The 16,473-nt window shown below is 45.2% G+C and overlaps 1 protein-coding gene across 1 annotated transcript in view; it reads right to left on the bottom strand.

The window, feature by feature from the left end:
• The window catches only part of GIGYF1 (GRB10 interacting GYF protein 1), a gene marked incomplete in the record, with an annotated part of 2,892,461 nt that overhangs the window by 1,409,953 nt on the left and 1,466,035 nt on the right, over window positions 1-16,473 (bottom strand). The window contains 1 exon segment of the mRNA XM_044077309.1: window positions 15,570-15,679. Within this exon segment, the coding sequence (XP_043933244.1) occupies window positions 15,570-15,679 (110 nt within the window).

The raw sequence follows: 16,473 nt of genomic DNA, 5'->3' as shown, positions 1-16,473 counted from the left end.
ATAGTAACGTAGCTGTCTGTGAATGTCCAAAGAGTGAAGGAGTCTTTCTCCTTTATTCTGGGGTTTGGATAAAAGGTGGGTAAATGAATGGTCTGATTCAAAGCCACACTGGATACTACCTTTGGCATAAAGGTAGGGTTAGTTTGTAAAGAGACTCTGCCCTGATGGAAAATGATGAAAGGTTCCACTGCCATAAGTGCCTGTAGTTCTGAGACACTGCGTGCTGAGGTGATAGCCAGCAACAGAGCTGTTTTCCATGACAAGTATTGTAGTTCTGCTGAGAAGGCTGGTTCGAAAGGAGGCAGTGTTAATTTTTCTAAAACGAAGTTGAGGTCCCAAGCTGGCGCTGGGTGTTTTCTGGGGGGGGGGGTCTTATATTCTTAGCCCCTCTGAGAAACTGCCTTAGTAAAGGGTGTGAGAATATGGGAGGATCCGTATTATATTGAGCTGAAATGGCTGAAGCATGGATCTTAATGGATGAGAAAGAAAGGCCTTTGTGTAGCATCTCAGTTAAGTATTGCAGTATTTGAGGAATGTTTGGTATCCAAGGATTTTGGCCTTTAGCCTGGTTCCATGCACAAAATCTTTTCCATTTGTCTGAGTAAGTTTTTCTGGTGCTGGGCCTCCTGGCCTCCAAAATGACATTCAGGACGTGCTTTGAGAGAAGTGTTGATTTATAATTCAAGGTATTCGCCATGCAGCTAAATTTAAAGTCTTGAGCTGACTGTGAAGGATCTGACAGTTTTGCTGAGTCAACAGAAGTGGGAATTGAGGTAAGATCCATGGAGGGCTGAGAGTCAAGGTCCTTAGTAATGGGTACCAGTGCTGACGTGGCCAGTCCGGAGCAATGAGGATCATTTGTGGTCTCTCTGATCTGACTTTCAGTAATACCTTGGTCAAGAGAGGTAGTGGTGGGAAGGCATAGACTGTCAATGTTGTCCAACTGAACGATAGGGCGTCCACTTTCCAGGCTAGGGAATGATAAGTCCTTGTGCAAAATTTCTGTAGTTGGCAATTGTTGGGGGAGGCAAATAGATCTATGTCTGGGCGTCCCCACCTTTGAGTTATCATTGAAAACACTTGTGGGTGTAGTCTCCACTCGTGAGGATCTGCCAAATTTCTGCTTAATTTGTCTGCCAATATGTTTTTCTTTCCTAGCAGGAATTGTGCTTGCAGTTGTACTTGGTAAGTCAATGCTGTGTTCCACAAGGTCATTGCCTGTCTGCATAAAGGGTAAGTGTGCGTTCCTCCCTGTTTAAGTACCACATAACTGTGGTGTTGTCTGTCCTTATTAGTAGTTGTCCTGGATGCAAGAGGTCCTTGAAGGCTGTCAGTGCATTTTGCACAGCTAGCATCTCCTTTTGGTTGATGTGTAGATGCATTTGTTTTGCAGACCATTTGCCCTGTATGCACTGTCCTGCCATGTGTGCTCCCCAGGCGTAGTCTGAAGAATCCGTCATAATTTGGTTTGCTGGAGGCAAGACAAAAGGAAGACCCTTGTTTATTTGACATGCTTGAGCCCACCATAGGAACTCTTTTTGAAGGCAGGGAATGAGAGGTATACTTGTTTCGAGGCTGTGCCTGTGTTGAGTCCATACACTTTTCAGGTACCATTGTAATTTCCTCATATGCAGCTTTGCATGTGGAATTAGTTGAATGCAGGATGCCATGAACCCCAATGCCTGCAGGATTTTCCTTGCAGTGAGCTGGGTAAAGGTTGCCATCTTTTTGAAGTATTGAGTCAGTTGTTTTTGTTTGCCTGGTGTGAGATAAGCCATCTGGGCTGTTGTATTTAAGCTGGCACCCAGGAAAATTATGTCTTGTGAGGGTATTAGCATTGACTTCTTTTTGTTTACTGTGTACCCTAGGCAACTTAGCAGCTTTGTTACAAATGCCAGATGCTGTAATAGAATGGCCCTGCTGTCCGCTTGGATCAGGCAGTCGTCCAGATATGGATAAATTTGTATTCCTCGTTGTCTGCAGTATGCAATTACTGATGCCAGGCATTTCGTAAATACTCTGGGCGCAGTAGATAAGCCAAAGGGCAATGCGGAGAATTGATAATGCGTTGTACCTGCCAAAAATCTGAGGTATCTTCTGCAATCTTGTCTGATAGGGACATGCAGGTATGCCTCTTTGAGGTCCAACATTACCAGCCAAGACTCCTTGCCCAGCATGGGAAGAAGCTGCTGTAGTGTGAGCATTTTGAATTTGGGTACCTCCAGGTATGTGTTTAGAATTGAGAGGTCTAAAATGGGTCTCCAGGCTTTGTCCTTTCTTGGTACTAGAAATAGTCTTGAGTAAAAACCTTGACCTTGCTCCTTTGTAGGTACCTTCTGAATTGCTTTCATATCCATGAGAGCTGAAATTTGTGTTTGTGCCTCTGCCCATTGGTTTGGGGGCAGATTTGGCATGCCTCTCATCCGTGGTAAAGTGTGAAAATGAAATCTGTAGCCTCGGGTAATAATATCCAGAACCCATTTGTCCTTTGTTATGATGCGCCAATTTTGTGGCAATAGAGCCAGTTTTCCTCCCAAAGGTGCTGCCACGGCAATTTTGCTTGGCAGGCGAAGAGGGAAGTCATTGTGTTTGTTTCCTGAAGGGTTGAGATCTTTCGTCTCCACCTCTGAGTTGTTGTATGCCATTGTCTAGGCCTGAAAGAACCTTGTGGCTGGCCTCTGCCCCTTGGGCGTCTGTACCTACCCCTTTGGGGTCTGTCTGATGCAGGAAAGGACCAGTTTTTTGATTGCCAGTTTCTGCTGAAACGAGGAGGCTGTACCTGTAAAAAAATCTTTAACTGTCTGCATAGATTTTTGCCTTTTCTTCCATTTTCTTTAAAACTTCCTCTGCTTTGACACCAAATAACACATCTTTCTGCAATGGAGCATCCAATAACTTTGCTTTGACATGTTCTGGCAAGGCGTGCTCTTTTAGCCAAGCATGTCTACGTATTACAGATCCTGTGACAGCTGCTCTACATGAGGCTTCCAATGAATCAAAACCACACTGTAAGGTATGCTTTCCCACCTGGTCTGCTGCATGCAGCAAATCCTGCATCTCTTTGAAATCAGGTTGATCTGTCTGAGGGATCATTTTCTGCTTTAACTGTGTAATCAAGTACTGCTGGTATTTTAGCATGTGGAATTGGCAGTTTAAGGCCCTCATGGCCTAAGTGGCAGACATATACACTTTCTTCCCCCATCTTTCTAATGCTCTGGAATCTCTTTCAGAAGGTAGTGGATTCTTAGCAGTAGAGGCCTTAACCCCCTTTGGGACCCTGGGAAATGGTTTCGGGGTCTGCAACAGGGCTTTTAAATAGAAACTTATGAGAATCAGGAACTCGGTAGTATCTGTCTGGTTTAGCTGGTGCAGGAAGTAAGGAAATAGAAGTTATGTCCTTACCATAACGTTCCATGTGGAGTGTTCATCTCGCCTTTGTTCTTACACATGGGTTCGGAGCCGATCCTCGGCTCCGTGTCGGCCGCTTGCAAGCTCTGCATCGAGAAGAAGCTCGAGACAATCTAATACCCACAATCCCCCTCTGCCTTTACCTCAGATCTAGTTTGCAAGCAAACCAGTAGTCAAAAAGAGCACACTCATGCTTACATCACATGTGCACAGAACTAAGGGTCTATATATATATATATATATATATACACATATATACATATATATATACATATCAACTATATATACAACAACTGCAATGCAGAAGCAGAATGCCCCAGGCCAGGCACCAAAACTGAACGTTCTTCCTAAGGGTGGGAGGGTGGGAATGTAAGAACAAAGGCGAGATGAACACTCCACATGGAACGTTATGGTAAGGACATAACTTCTATATGTGATAGTGTTCAATCTCGCCGTTTGTTCTTACACATGGGTAGCGTCCCTAGCTCCTTGTTCCTGAGGAACTCACGGAAGGACGTTCTTGAGCACAGTGGAACCAAAGGTTGCCCTGTCCCTAGAAACCTTGTCTACCTTATAATGAGAAATGAATGTATGTGGCTTAGACTAAGTAGCAGCCGCACAAATGGCGCCTAGTGGTAGGCGGGCTGCATGAGCCAGGGATGTAGACACTGACCTTGTGGAATGTCCTTTGGGTTTGTGCAAAAGAGTTTGATTTGAAGACTCATAGACATAGATTATACAATCCGTTAACCACTTAGAAAGAGTTCTTTTGGTAACCGCTACTCCTTTCCTGTTATCAGCAAAGGCCACAAAAGTTGATCAGTTTTTCTGTGATCTTTGTTCTATCCAAGTAAAACCTTAGCTGTCTGTGAACATCTAATTTGTGCAACATATACTCCATTTTGTTGGAGTGATTCTTGAAGAAAGTGGGTAATTCAATGGACTGATTAATATTATTAATAGAACAAACTTTAGGAAGGAAAGATGAATTAGTTCGAAGAGAAACTCTGTCAGAGTGAAAGATCAAATAAGGGTGCTTGATGGAGAGAGCTTGAAGTTCAGATACTCGCCTAGCGGATGTAATGGCTACCAAAAAGAGAGTCTTCCAAGACAAAAATTTCAATGGGCAAGAGGAGGCTGGTTCAAAGGGAGGCAACATTAACTTAGATAACAATAAGTTTAGACTCCAAGGTGACGAGGAGATCTAATTGGTGGTCTAATATGAAAGGCCCCTTTAAAAGGCTTTACAAAGTCTGTGGGCCATAACAGGAGCCCCACATTCTTCCACATGGAAATTAGAAATGGCAGCCAATTGAACTCTTAATGTGGCAGGAGAAGCACCCTGATGGAACAAGTCTGTTAAAAACTCTAATATTTTATTCAAAGGAGCTATAAAAGGATCCACTTGCTGTGTATTCGCCCAGAATACAAATCGCTTCCATTTACTAGAATATGTTTTAGTAGTGGAAGCTTTATGAGAAGCCACTAATATATTCTGAACTGCAGGCGCAAGAAGATCAGACCTGGCTAAGTTAGAACTGGAGCAGCCAAGCTGCTAGATGGAGGGACAAGAGCGCTGGATGGGGAGCCCCTGACGAGTGAGTCAATAGATCTGGCTCTGGGTCCAGGATCCAGGGTCCCCAACGCAGTGTGTCATCAGGAAGGGGAACCAAATTTGACCAGGCCAGAATGGGGCAATGAGGATTATTGCCCTGTGTAGGTTTCTGGCTTCCTGGAGAAACGTTGATATCAGGGGAATGGAGGAAATGCACAGGAGTCCTGGGGCCAATCGTGAATCAGTGCGTCCTGGGGACTTCCCCTGGAGGGGTAATAGGGCAAAGTAGCTCCTGCATTTGGCGCTCATTGGAGACGCAAACAGATCGCAGGAAGGCTGGCCCCACGCGAAAAATCTTTTCGCAACTGACTGTTTTAGGGACCACTGTGCGGTAACAGAATTGCTCTGCTCAGCCTGTCGGCTATGACGCTGGATGACCCGGATGTGCTGCAGAAAGCGACCCGTGGACTCCGCCCATTGCCAGATTCTCATGGCCTCTCTGCATAGCTGATAGGACTTGGTTCCCCCTTGCTTGTTTATGTACCAGACTACTGACATGTTGTCCGTCTGAACTGCAATAGTTCCCAGAGGAAGAAGGGGAGCAAAGTGTTGCAACGCTAGAAACACTGCCCTCAACTCTAGAACATTGATGTGCAGATTGTACTCTAAATTGGTCCATTCGCCTTGGACTGTCTGTCCTTGAAAGATGCCCCCCCACCCTATCAGGGAAGTGTCCGTGGTCACCGTAACTGTAGGCGTGGGTAGCACAAATGGTCTCCCCTTGGAAAGGTTGCACGTTTGAAGCCACCAGTTTAGGTGTGTTTTGCATGTGTTCGTTATAAGAATCTCGTGTGTTAGAGGTAGTTGTTGGAACGACCATTGTGCAAACAGTAGCCATTGTAGGACTCTCATGTGCAGCCTTCCCAAGGGTATTGCAATAAGAGAAGCTGACCTGAGTCCCAAAACCTTCAGTACCAGTTTTGCTGGGGATTTCCTGGACAAGAGAAGACGTATGTGAGTCTGAAGTGAAAGTATCCTTTCTGGAGGAAGTCTTAGAATTAACTGATGTGTATTTAATTCGCTCCTATGAATAAGATACTCTGTGATGGCTGTAGTAAGGATTTGCCAAAGTTTACGGATATTCCTAGGTGAATACACAGTTGAAGAGTATAGTCTCTGGCCTGTACAAGTTGACGCTGGGTGGTGGCAGAAAGGAGCCAGTCGTCCAGATACGGAAACACCTGAATCCTTGGCGCCTCAAGTGAGACGCTACCACTGCCATGCATTTGGTGAAGACCCTGGGGCTGAGGTCAGACCAAAGGGCAGGGCTCGAAATTGAAAGTGACTGGCACCCAGCCGAAGCGCAAATGATCTCTGGATGCCCTGGCCATTTTGATGTGGTAGTATGCATCCTTCAGATCTATTGAGCACATCCAGTCGCCCTTCTGTAAGAATGGAAGGATCGATTGAAGCGTGACCATTCGAACTTTTCTTTCTTGACGAAGGTATTGAGATCGCTTAGGTCCAGAATGGGCCTCCAGTCCCCTGTTTTCTTTGGAACTAAAAGAACCTTGAGTAAGTCCGAATCCTTTTGGTCCGCTGGGACTGGTTGGATGACTCTTTTCTAGCAGCTTTGAAATTTCTATAGCTGCTGGCTCTCGCAGATGGGGGTACATCTGGGAGTCCTTTCTTTGGAATGGGATGGGATAGAAAAGGTATATTGTAACCTCTGGTAACCACGCTTTTACCCACTTGTCTGTAGTTATACTTTGCCAGGCCTGAGGGTATAAAGCTAAGCGACCCGACTGCCTTCAGAGCAGGACAGTCGGGCCTCCTCTCAGGAGTGCTGGAAAGGTTTACCAGGAGCGTATCCCTGTCACCTTGATTCTGCGGACTCCTCTGCCGCCAGGGCGGCGTCTTCCACCTCTGCCCCTCCTCTGCCTCTAGAAGGGGCATCACCCTGTGTGCCTGGGAAAGATCCTTGGGGTTTTCAAACCACATTTTTCCACCACGCTGCCCGTTGGGGTACGGTCTGGTTGGGGTGGAAAACGGACTCCGACAGCAGACAGAGTCTTTCCCTCCTGCTCACACCGGTAAGGGTCTCCTTTACTTTGGGGCCAAAGAGAGTGGCACCCAAATGGGGCGTTAGTAAAGGAAGACTTGAAGGCTTCCAAATGAACATAAGCGCATCCAGGATTGTCTGCGAAGAGCAATCGCTGAAGCTGCTGCCCTACTCGAACCTTCGCCGCGTAAGAGATCAGCCTCATGGACGAAGTTCACAATGGATGTAAGGGTATTAAGTTGCGCCGTCACTTTCTCTGAGACAGCAGCATCCGTACTACCCTGGAGGGTATCTCCCAACTCTTTGACTAGATCCCTCTGTAGCCGTGTAAAGTGGGTCAAATAGTTCAGGGATCGCATGGAAAAGCCACTGAACTAAAAATGCGCTTCCCATACCTGTCCATCGTCCTAGAATCTTTATTAGGGGATGGACAGATGAGGAAGATTCCGACATCTCCTTTTTCGTGGCGCTGCCACCACCATAGCCCACTGGAACTCCTTTGTTAACTAAGTCTTGTCCTGGGGTGCAGTGATATATTTATTGGGTTTCCTTGGGACTGGTTCCACTGTGTCAGGAGCCCCACGCCTTCGAGCAATAAGTTCCATTAATTCATCGGGCGGAGTGACCCAGGAGGAAGAAGGGCGAGCACCGAATGCCTTCAGCAAGACTGACTCGTCCTCAGAAGGGGGGAGGGACTGCCAGTCACCTCTCTGTTTCAGGATCTCCAATATGTCCAAAAGAGACATCTTCTGAAGGTGACTTAGGGGACCCTTCTGACTCATCTAAGTCCGTATCGGATGTCAAGGATTCTTGTGGAGAATCCAAGTGTCTCCTCTTACACAATCTTTTCCTAGGGACTTCTTCGTGGGGAGCATCCGAAGAAGCCTCCGAGGAAGAGGGGCACCTCCAGGGGTGGCGGAGAGACCGGTGCTCGACGCTTGGATGTGGCCGTGGGTGCAGAGGAGGATAACGGCCCTTTATGGGGAGGAGAGGTTGCTTCCACTGATGTGGTTGTCTGGGTAGACAACACCTTCCTCATTAGATCGAAGCCCCGGTCCCGAGTCGAAGAATCTCCGGTTCGAAGAATCCCGAAACAGGCACAAGGCATCGACCCGAGGACGGAGCCGAATCGATCCGCCGAGGCCCCGAGGGAAGAGTCGGAACCGAACGCCGGTTCGACTCTCGCCCCGGAACCAAGGACAGATCGTCGGCTCCGAGACTCGTACCGGTCCACGGAGTCGAGGTGAGAGGAACAGACCGAGAAAAAGACGGTTCTGGACCCGAGGGCTCCACAATCAGAAGATCAACCTCTTCCGGCTCCAAAGACTGGACAGGTCTCGGAGGAGGAATGGATGGAGACAATGGGATGCCTTCAAGTTTCGACACCAACTGGGTGGAAACTGAAATAAGTTTGGACAGGGCTGAATGCTCCAATAACTTCTGCACCACCCGATCCACATCGACATCGGAGAGCTTGGAAGAAGAACGGGTCGAAGGAACCGAAGACGGAGCCGACCTCAATAAAGTCGATGGAGGGAGCTCCATCACCGGTTCCAAGATTCGAGGCTCAGGAACCGACACCAGCTGAACACTCGGCCCCGAAGTCTGTGGAACCGGTGATCTAACTTTACTCGAAGAGCTCGGAGCCGATGACTTGGGCTCCGACGTCTTCGATTCCTCAGAGGATTTTGATGCCTGGTCTGAAGCATCCAGAGCCTCCTGAAAGGAAGGTTTTAATAACCCCCTGTCCATGAGTTTCCTGCGCCTATCTGTCATGACCCTCCCACTAAAAGAGTGACAAATTGAACAGTCCTCTTGTAAGTGGAGAGGGCCAAGGCAGTAGACACAGGAACTATGGTTGTCAGTAACTGACATTTTTTGGCCACACTGACAACGCTTAAAGCCTGATTTAATTTTCTCAGACATTTTACAGGAAAGATAAAAGTCAAGTCCAGTATAAGAGTCAAATCCGGTAGAAAAAGGTCAAATCCGATGTAAATGTCAGTCCGGTTGTCAAATTTAAGAAGGGTTGGTAGGCCCCGAAAAACTCTAACCAGTTAAATCAACTTAACGGTACCGAGAAATTCTACCTACTCACACACACATACACTAAGTATACCAAAAGGTACTATTAGAACAAATTTTCTCAAAAATATAACAAAAATAAAGTTATATCTTATCTCAAGATGCTCAAGCTAGCTCCCAGCGATGCGAACGCAGCAGCGGCAAACTAGATCTGAGGTAAAGGCAGAGGGGGATTGTGGGTATTAGATTGTCTCGAGCTTCTTCTTGATGCAGAGCTTGCAAGCGGCCGACACGGAGCCGAGGATCGGCTCCGAACCCATGTGTAAGAACAAACGGCGAGATTGAAGACTATCACATTCTGGGTTTAGACTAGATTCGGTGTAAACATCATCCAAAATGTCTAAAACTGGAGGAATTGCAAGGGGTCTATGCTGTGGAAGAAGAAACAACTCACAGAGTCTTTTCTTAGAGTCAGAGTAATCTTGGCCTTCCCAGTGGAAGTGTTCCCTCATGGTGTGTAAAGTTTCCCCAAAAGGGTAGTCTTCAGGGGGGGAGACAGAGGGAATGGACTCTTCAGCATCTGAGTCTTCATAAGGAGGGAAGGAATAATCCTGGTCCTCAGAGTTAGCTGAGGAAATGGATGCTTGGTCAGATGAAAGATAATCTTCCTCCAGTCTAGGCCTTTTGTCAGGAGGGGGTTGTGAACCCCTGATAAGGGTAATTAAATCCTCAGCCATCTTAAGCATCTGTTTTTTAGGCATAGGGGCCTGTGGGGGGGTCTGTGGACCCGGTTTCCTAACTTTTAAGGGGGCTTTAAGTTTAGCATAAGACTTAATAGAGATAGTTGTCGGTTTGAAGACACCTTCAGAAACCGAAGGCCTGTCCAAAATCTCCGGATCACCGTCAGGGTTGGCGTCCGAGGGGTGAGATGGAACTGGCTCCTGAGGCCCAGCTGATTCGGTCTGGGAGGCAGTCAGAATTTCTAAATCAGCGGTAGTCAGGGGCTGAGTAGGCGCCTCGCTGAAAACCGGAGAACCGGTGGCAGGCCTTGCTGAGGCCTCGGTATCTGGTCTTGGCCTTGGTTGCCTGTCCTTATCCTTGCGTTTTTTAATCATTGCCGATGTCGGTTGCTCCGACGACATGCTATAGTTAAATTTTCTGCCAAAATAAAGTCGGGCGAAATCTGCCTGACGCTTGATTGTACGTTTGTTGAACCTAGCACAAAACCGACAACCAGAGACGTCGTGGTCTGGGCCTAGGCAAGGAATACAATAAAAATGAAAATCCTTATGAGGTATTTGCTTCCCACAAGAAATGCAATTATTAACTTTGTCTGACATCGGTCTGAGGCAAGAAAAGTTTCCCCAACGGGGTACTTAGCTTTAGAGAAGACTTCGGGCTGAAATTCGATTCGAAAATCTCAGGAGCTAGCCGACCGGCACTTGCGAACTGCTTCTGCTTCGGGCACCGCGCGGCAAGAAAGACTAAAGAAAATGGCATAGGCTGCCTCTTTTATCCCGCTGTCACAATGACATCAGGGAAGAAGCGACGACAACCGACGCTGGACCAAGACTTTGGGATTCGGCCGACTGCGGGACCGCCTGACGGCAGGATAACCCAAGTGTGATGACTGCAGCAGTATAACATGATGAACATCTCTCGGAGCCTTTTCTTAGAATCGTAATCCTGGCCTTCCCAGTGGAAATGTTCCCTCATGGTATGTAAAGTTTCCCCAAAAGAGTAGTCTTCTGGGGGAGATGCTGAAGGAATAGACTCTTCAGCATCCGAGTCTTCATAAGGGGGAAAAGAGTACTCCTGTTCCTCAGAAGAATCTGAGGTAATGGAAACCTGGTCAGAGGAAGCGTAGTCCTCCTCCTGTCTAGGTCTTTTGTCAGGTGGGGGATGGGAACCCCTGGTTAGGGTAATTAAGTCTTCGGCCATCTTAAGCATCTGTTTTCTTAGGCATGGGGCCTTGCACTGGAGACTGATGTACAGGCTTCCTTACTTTTAATGGAGTTTTCAGTTTTGCAAAGGATCTAATAGTAAGTGTAGTCAGTCTGAAGACACCTTCAGCAACTGACGGCCTTTCAACTGCACCGGAATCCCCATCAGCCATGGAGTCGGAAGGGCCTAAAGATAAAGGCTCTGGAGGGCCTGCAATCTCCGCTTGGGAGTCAGATGCAGGCTGGGGTTCTAAATCAGCGGTCGTCAGGGGTTGCGTAGGCACCTCACTGAAAACCGGAGAACCAGCAACTGGCCTAGCAGAGGCCTCGGAGTCTGGTTTGGGTCTCGGCTGCCTGTCCTTATCTTTGCGCTTTTTATGCATCCCGGTCATCGGTTGCTCCGACAGCATGGTATAATTAAATTTTCTACCGAAATAATGTTGGGCAAAATCAAACAGACGTTTAATAGTTCGTTTGTTATACCTAGCACAAAACCGACAACCTGTGACATTGTGGTCTAGGCCTAGGCAAGGGATACAATAAGAATGAAAATCCTTATGAGGTATTTGCTTCCCACAAGAAATGCAATTAACTTTTTCTGACATCGGACTGAGGCAAGAAAAGGTTCCCCAATGGGGTACTTAGCTTTATTGAAGACTTCGGTCTGAAATTCGATTTGAAAATCTCAGGAGTCGGCAGACCAGCACTTGCGAACTGCTTCTGCTTCGGGCACCGCGCGGCAAGAAAGACTGGAGAAAATGGCATCGGCTGCCTCTTTTATACCCCTGTCGCACTGACGTCAGGGAAGAAGCGACAGCAACCGATGCCGGACCAAGACTTTGGAACTCGGGCCGACTGCGGGACCGCCTGACGGCAGATAACCCAAGTGTGATGACTGCAGCAGTATAACACGATGAACATCCCAAATGTAACGATTGCAACAGTGAAACACGAAGAACATCTTGTCAGAGATTTAGCATGCATTGCTAGGCTTAAAAAGGCCCTTGTGGTCATTAGCCTAGCAAACACCTATGAACAATTCTCCACTCATGCATACTAAAAAAGCAAACTAAATTGGGAATAAACCCTTATTTCAGTCAGTGTACTGCCAAGTGCCTCACAGACAGGATGCAGGAAATCAAAATAGGGGAAGGCACCTCCACAGAGAACAGTTCAATCCCCCACGCTTCTGTAGTAGGACCTCTCCTGTTTGGCATTTACTTCTCTGAAGTTAAAAATCCATACCAAATAGCACTGGCTAACTAAGTTTTCTGATGACTGCAATCTAGAAGCACTCATTGAATCCACAATGACTTAGCCATCTTGTAGGATGGTTTATCCCAAATAACTGGTGCCAAAAACAGACAAACTAAATGCCAAAAAATGCATTACGACATCCTTTGCAAAGTCATGTACCACATGGAATTGTCACAATGACAAAATGACCCTTAGAGTTTACCCAGTCATTTGGAATTTTAGGAAGGTACGTGGACAGTGACCTAACTTTCGACCAACATGTGTCCTCTGTCATAAGAAAGTCATTCTATAACGCACAGCTTATAAACACAGGAATCTAGATATAGAATTTCAGTCTCCCTTTTATCATCCTTCATTAGGTCAGTCATGTCCTACCTGGCATGCATCTGCCCAGAGACATGCAACAACTGAATTCCCATAGATACCTTATTAAAAAGATACAAGGCCTGAACAACACATCCTACATGGACTGTCTCAAAGCTCTATCACTACACTCTGTAACCTACAGACTGCTAAGAGATGACATTTCTAGCACAGATGGCATCCTCCAACCAAATACTGATGGATTTACTGCAATGAGCAAGTCAAATGGCATCAGAAATATTCACTCTAGTGATGTAAACCTTCTGCATCATCAACCGAATGGCTTGGAGGGAAGGTACATCGCCAAGAAGATATCACTGCTCTGGAACAGACTACCCATCCATGTAAACCAAAGTTCATTGCTGTCCACATTAAAACTCAACTTGGATCTATGGATGGGAAACAGAATTTACCCCAGGACTGCCCCCTCTACTACTAATGGACAGAGGCAGCACCTAAATGCTTTATCCCCTGCATGGGGTCCCCTTAAATTATCTACGATGTGATCCTAGTTATTTTCATTAGTTCCCCATCAACCATGTGATGGGTAATGTCAATCCGAGACCAAATGAGATTGGTTAACTAGAGCACCAAAAGAGAAACTAGCTTAGCTTAAAATGATCCACAAGGGCATCTAGCCTAATCCATATCTACGAACTTATGGTGGAGTGAACTTTGACCTTGGAAATAAGTCTTTCTATGGTGAAAACAGCAAAACTGGACAACATGGGACAAACATCCAGAAATAGTCTGTTTTGGCACTGGTTGTTCCTTTTTCTTATCTTAAAGAAAATGCGGACCTAAATTCCTTAGTCCTATTAATGTACTACTCAAGTTACCTGTGGATATCCAGAGTATGCATTACTTCCTTTTTTTTTTTTTTAAAGAAAAAACAGATTTAAAGTGAAAGGTGACACCACCTTTGGTACAAAAGATGGGTATTCTTATAAAAGGTGAAATAAGGATAACTACCATCAAAGCTTGCTGCTCAGACAATCTTATAGCCAAAGTCACACAAAAAAAGTACAGATAAGTAGAGAAAATGTCGCTTCTTCAGCTTGTGTATGTATGTAGTCTCCAACTGCAGATATCCCATATTCCTTGGTAATAAACAAGAGAGAGACTGGGAACATCCACAGTAACCATCGTATACTCCTTCTTGGTGTTTGATGTTCATATGTCAAGAACAGAAATAAGTTTCCTTGATGTTAGAAGCAATAGAGATGAAACAGTGTTTCAATATGGCAGTTTACTGTAAGGATTGCTGGAGAAATCACCTCTTGCAAAGGATGAGTATGCATCCAGGACATATCTTTCCACAAATAGTGAAGGGACAATTTCTTCGTATATCAAGACTTTGTACAGATATGGGAGCGTATGAACATTTGAAACAAACCCTTTTACGTAACTTTCAAGAATGAGGACACAGAAGTAAGGACACTCTGTTACATACCATGGAGACACGAGGGCTAAGGAATACGAAAGGACGCCCCTTCTTTTCTGATAAAATGGACAATATTAGGGATAACCGAGAATGTGAAGAGCAGCATCCTATTTGATGTTACTTTCCTACAGTTCTGATTCCTCCCAAATATGTATCATCAAGAAAAATTGGTCTATTCAAACTGGAGATGATAACTTGAAACATAGTATGTGAGGCATCTCGTTTAAGTTTCAAAAATCACATGAATCTTGAGACTGCTCTGTTACAAGAATGTGAAGAAATCTCAGAGTTTTCAGCCTTTACGGAAAGGCACTTTTTCACGTGGAAGCAGCATGGCTTGAAATAGCATTAATACCACTAATGAATTCACGCACCCCAATACTCACAAAAGATACTGGCTTAACAAATATGCAGAGTGTAATAGCAAGAATGTGGTTTATGTTGCTACGTGTACCTGATGTTCTTGTTATTATATTGGCAAACCCAACAGACCAAAGAACATATCCCTTCGTCATATGAATGACATCAGAAAAAGTCCAAAGCAATGCCCTCACAACACATTATGTCAAATTCTGATCATACATTTTTGTTTATGGTGTTAGAGATTGTTATAGATAGTTTAAAAGGAGGTGACGTGCAATAGGAGTGAAATTAAAGAAATTAAATGGATTGCGGACTTACGAGCAGATCGCCCACCTGGTTTAAATGGCATTATCCCTTTGAAACCAATTCTCAAGGGGTGGCGGCTCCTGAGATGAAAATGATAGGTTGCTAAATTAGGCTGTGTCATCTGCTTGATCATTGGCTGGAAGCAAGGAGGCAGCTGCCTTATGGATGAGAATTGACTGGATGCTGACTATGACATTAAGGAAATTACATCATTGCATTCTATGGATCTGAGGAAGGCCGGAAGGTTGAAAGGACTTACCCTGAATCTTTGGACTGACTTAGTCTTTTAGTATTTGTGTGTCTTTCGGCTTTTCCCGGTTAGGGGTCGCCGCAGCGGAACACCGGTCCGCTAATGATTGGCAGTTGATTTTTACGTACCGGCTTGCCAGGCCCAACGCACAACCTTCAACGAAGGTATGCCCATTCACGCATGTCTCCATGCAGAAGACGCTCTAGCTGAGAATCGAACCGGACAGCGTCTTACTGTGAAGCGACAACGCTACCACAGCACCACCACTGCGGGTATATACTTAGTCTTTCAGTATTTACTTTACTGATTTTATTTTAATAAACAGTTTTCTGTGGTGGTCACGCCGGTTGTTTTCTTTTCTTCTTTTATGATTATTTTACCGGCTTTAGACCTTTAGCAATTAACAGGGATTATTTTACTAATACCCAAGTTTTTGACAAACAGTTTCTCGCCAAAGTACTAAACAATAATTCAACAGCCAGGCAAGCTAGACTTCAGAAGTCCTTTTTTTTTAATACAGGCCTGACATATTCATCTAGTCATTCACTACCATATTTCACCATATAATGGTCAAAGACAGCATTCAGACTTACCTACTTAGTAACTGTAACAACTGCTGCTGCTGCTGCTGTTGGAGCTGCTGATAAAATGCTGCAGCTGCCAACTCCTGCTGCTTCTTCAGTCTCTCCTGGTCCATATTACCCTGCAAAAAAAAAAAACATATAATAAAGAAATTTCTTCTTGCAAAGTACAACAGTGAAGACCTTCAAAAATGCTTACAGGTAATGCATAAAACAAATAAATCACAGCAAAGCAGTGTATTTCAGTGTATACACAAGTGATTGGGAAGGACAAGCTTGCACCTCCTTAAATATGACCATGTCTTACTAAAGTAGGTCTGCACTTCTATGTCAATCTCCATTTTTTATCAGTAAGAAACTTCAGAAGTCCTACACAAGTACTCATATCAGATGGACTTGTTAGGATGCCTTCTGTATTAACCGTTTGAATGTTATCTTCTATACAGTCTCAATACAAATTAACAGCTTTCTGTACAATTTTTTTTTTTCGTGGGGGAAGGGGGTGCAAGCACCTCCCGATGCACAGGGCAATAAAGTACAGTTTTGTACCTACCATAAATGTAGATGTTCTAGTGCTAATACAGCTGCAGTCATAACAGATGGGTTCTCCTGCCGTCAGGCGGGTCCTCGGTCGGCCGAATTCCAAAGTCTAGGTCCAGCGTCGGTTGTCGTCGCTTTCTTTCCTGACGTCAGTGCGACAGGGGTACATAAGACACAGCCGGCGCCATTTTCTTCAGTCTTTCTTGCCCCAGATGTCAGGTGCCCCCAGAAGGAAGGCAATATATATATATATATATATATATATATATATATATATATATATATATATATATAAAAAATATATATATATAATATATAATCATGCATTGCAATATAATCAAAAAACAGTAGTTGCAAGCAAATACATCATAGAAGG

This window comes from Protopterus annectens, chromosome 7.part0 (assembly GCF_019279795.1).
Source record: "Protopterus annectens isolate FY-2018-M chromosome 7.part0, PAN1.0, whole genome shotgun sequence".
NCBI lineage: Eukaryota > Metazoa > Chordata > Ceratodontiformes > Protopteridae > Protopterus > Protopterus annectens.
The sequence above is the reverse complement of the archived record's forward strand: the minus strand, read 5'-3'. Positions and strand labels throughout refer to the sequence as shown.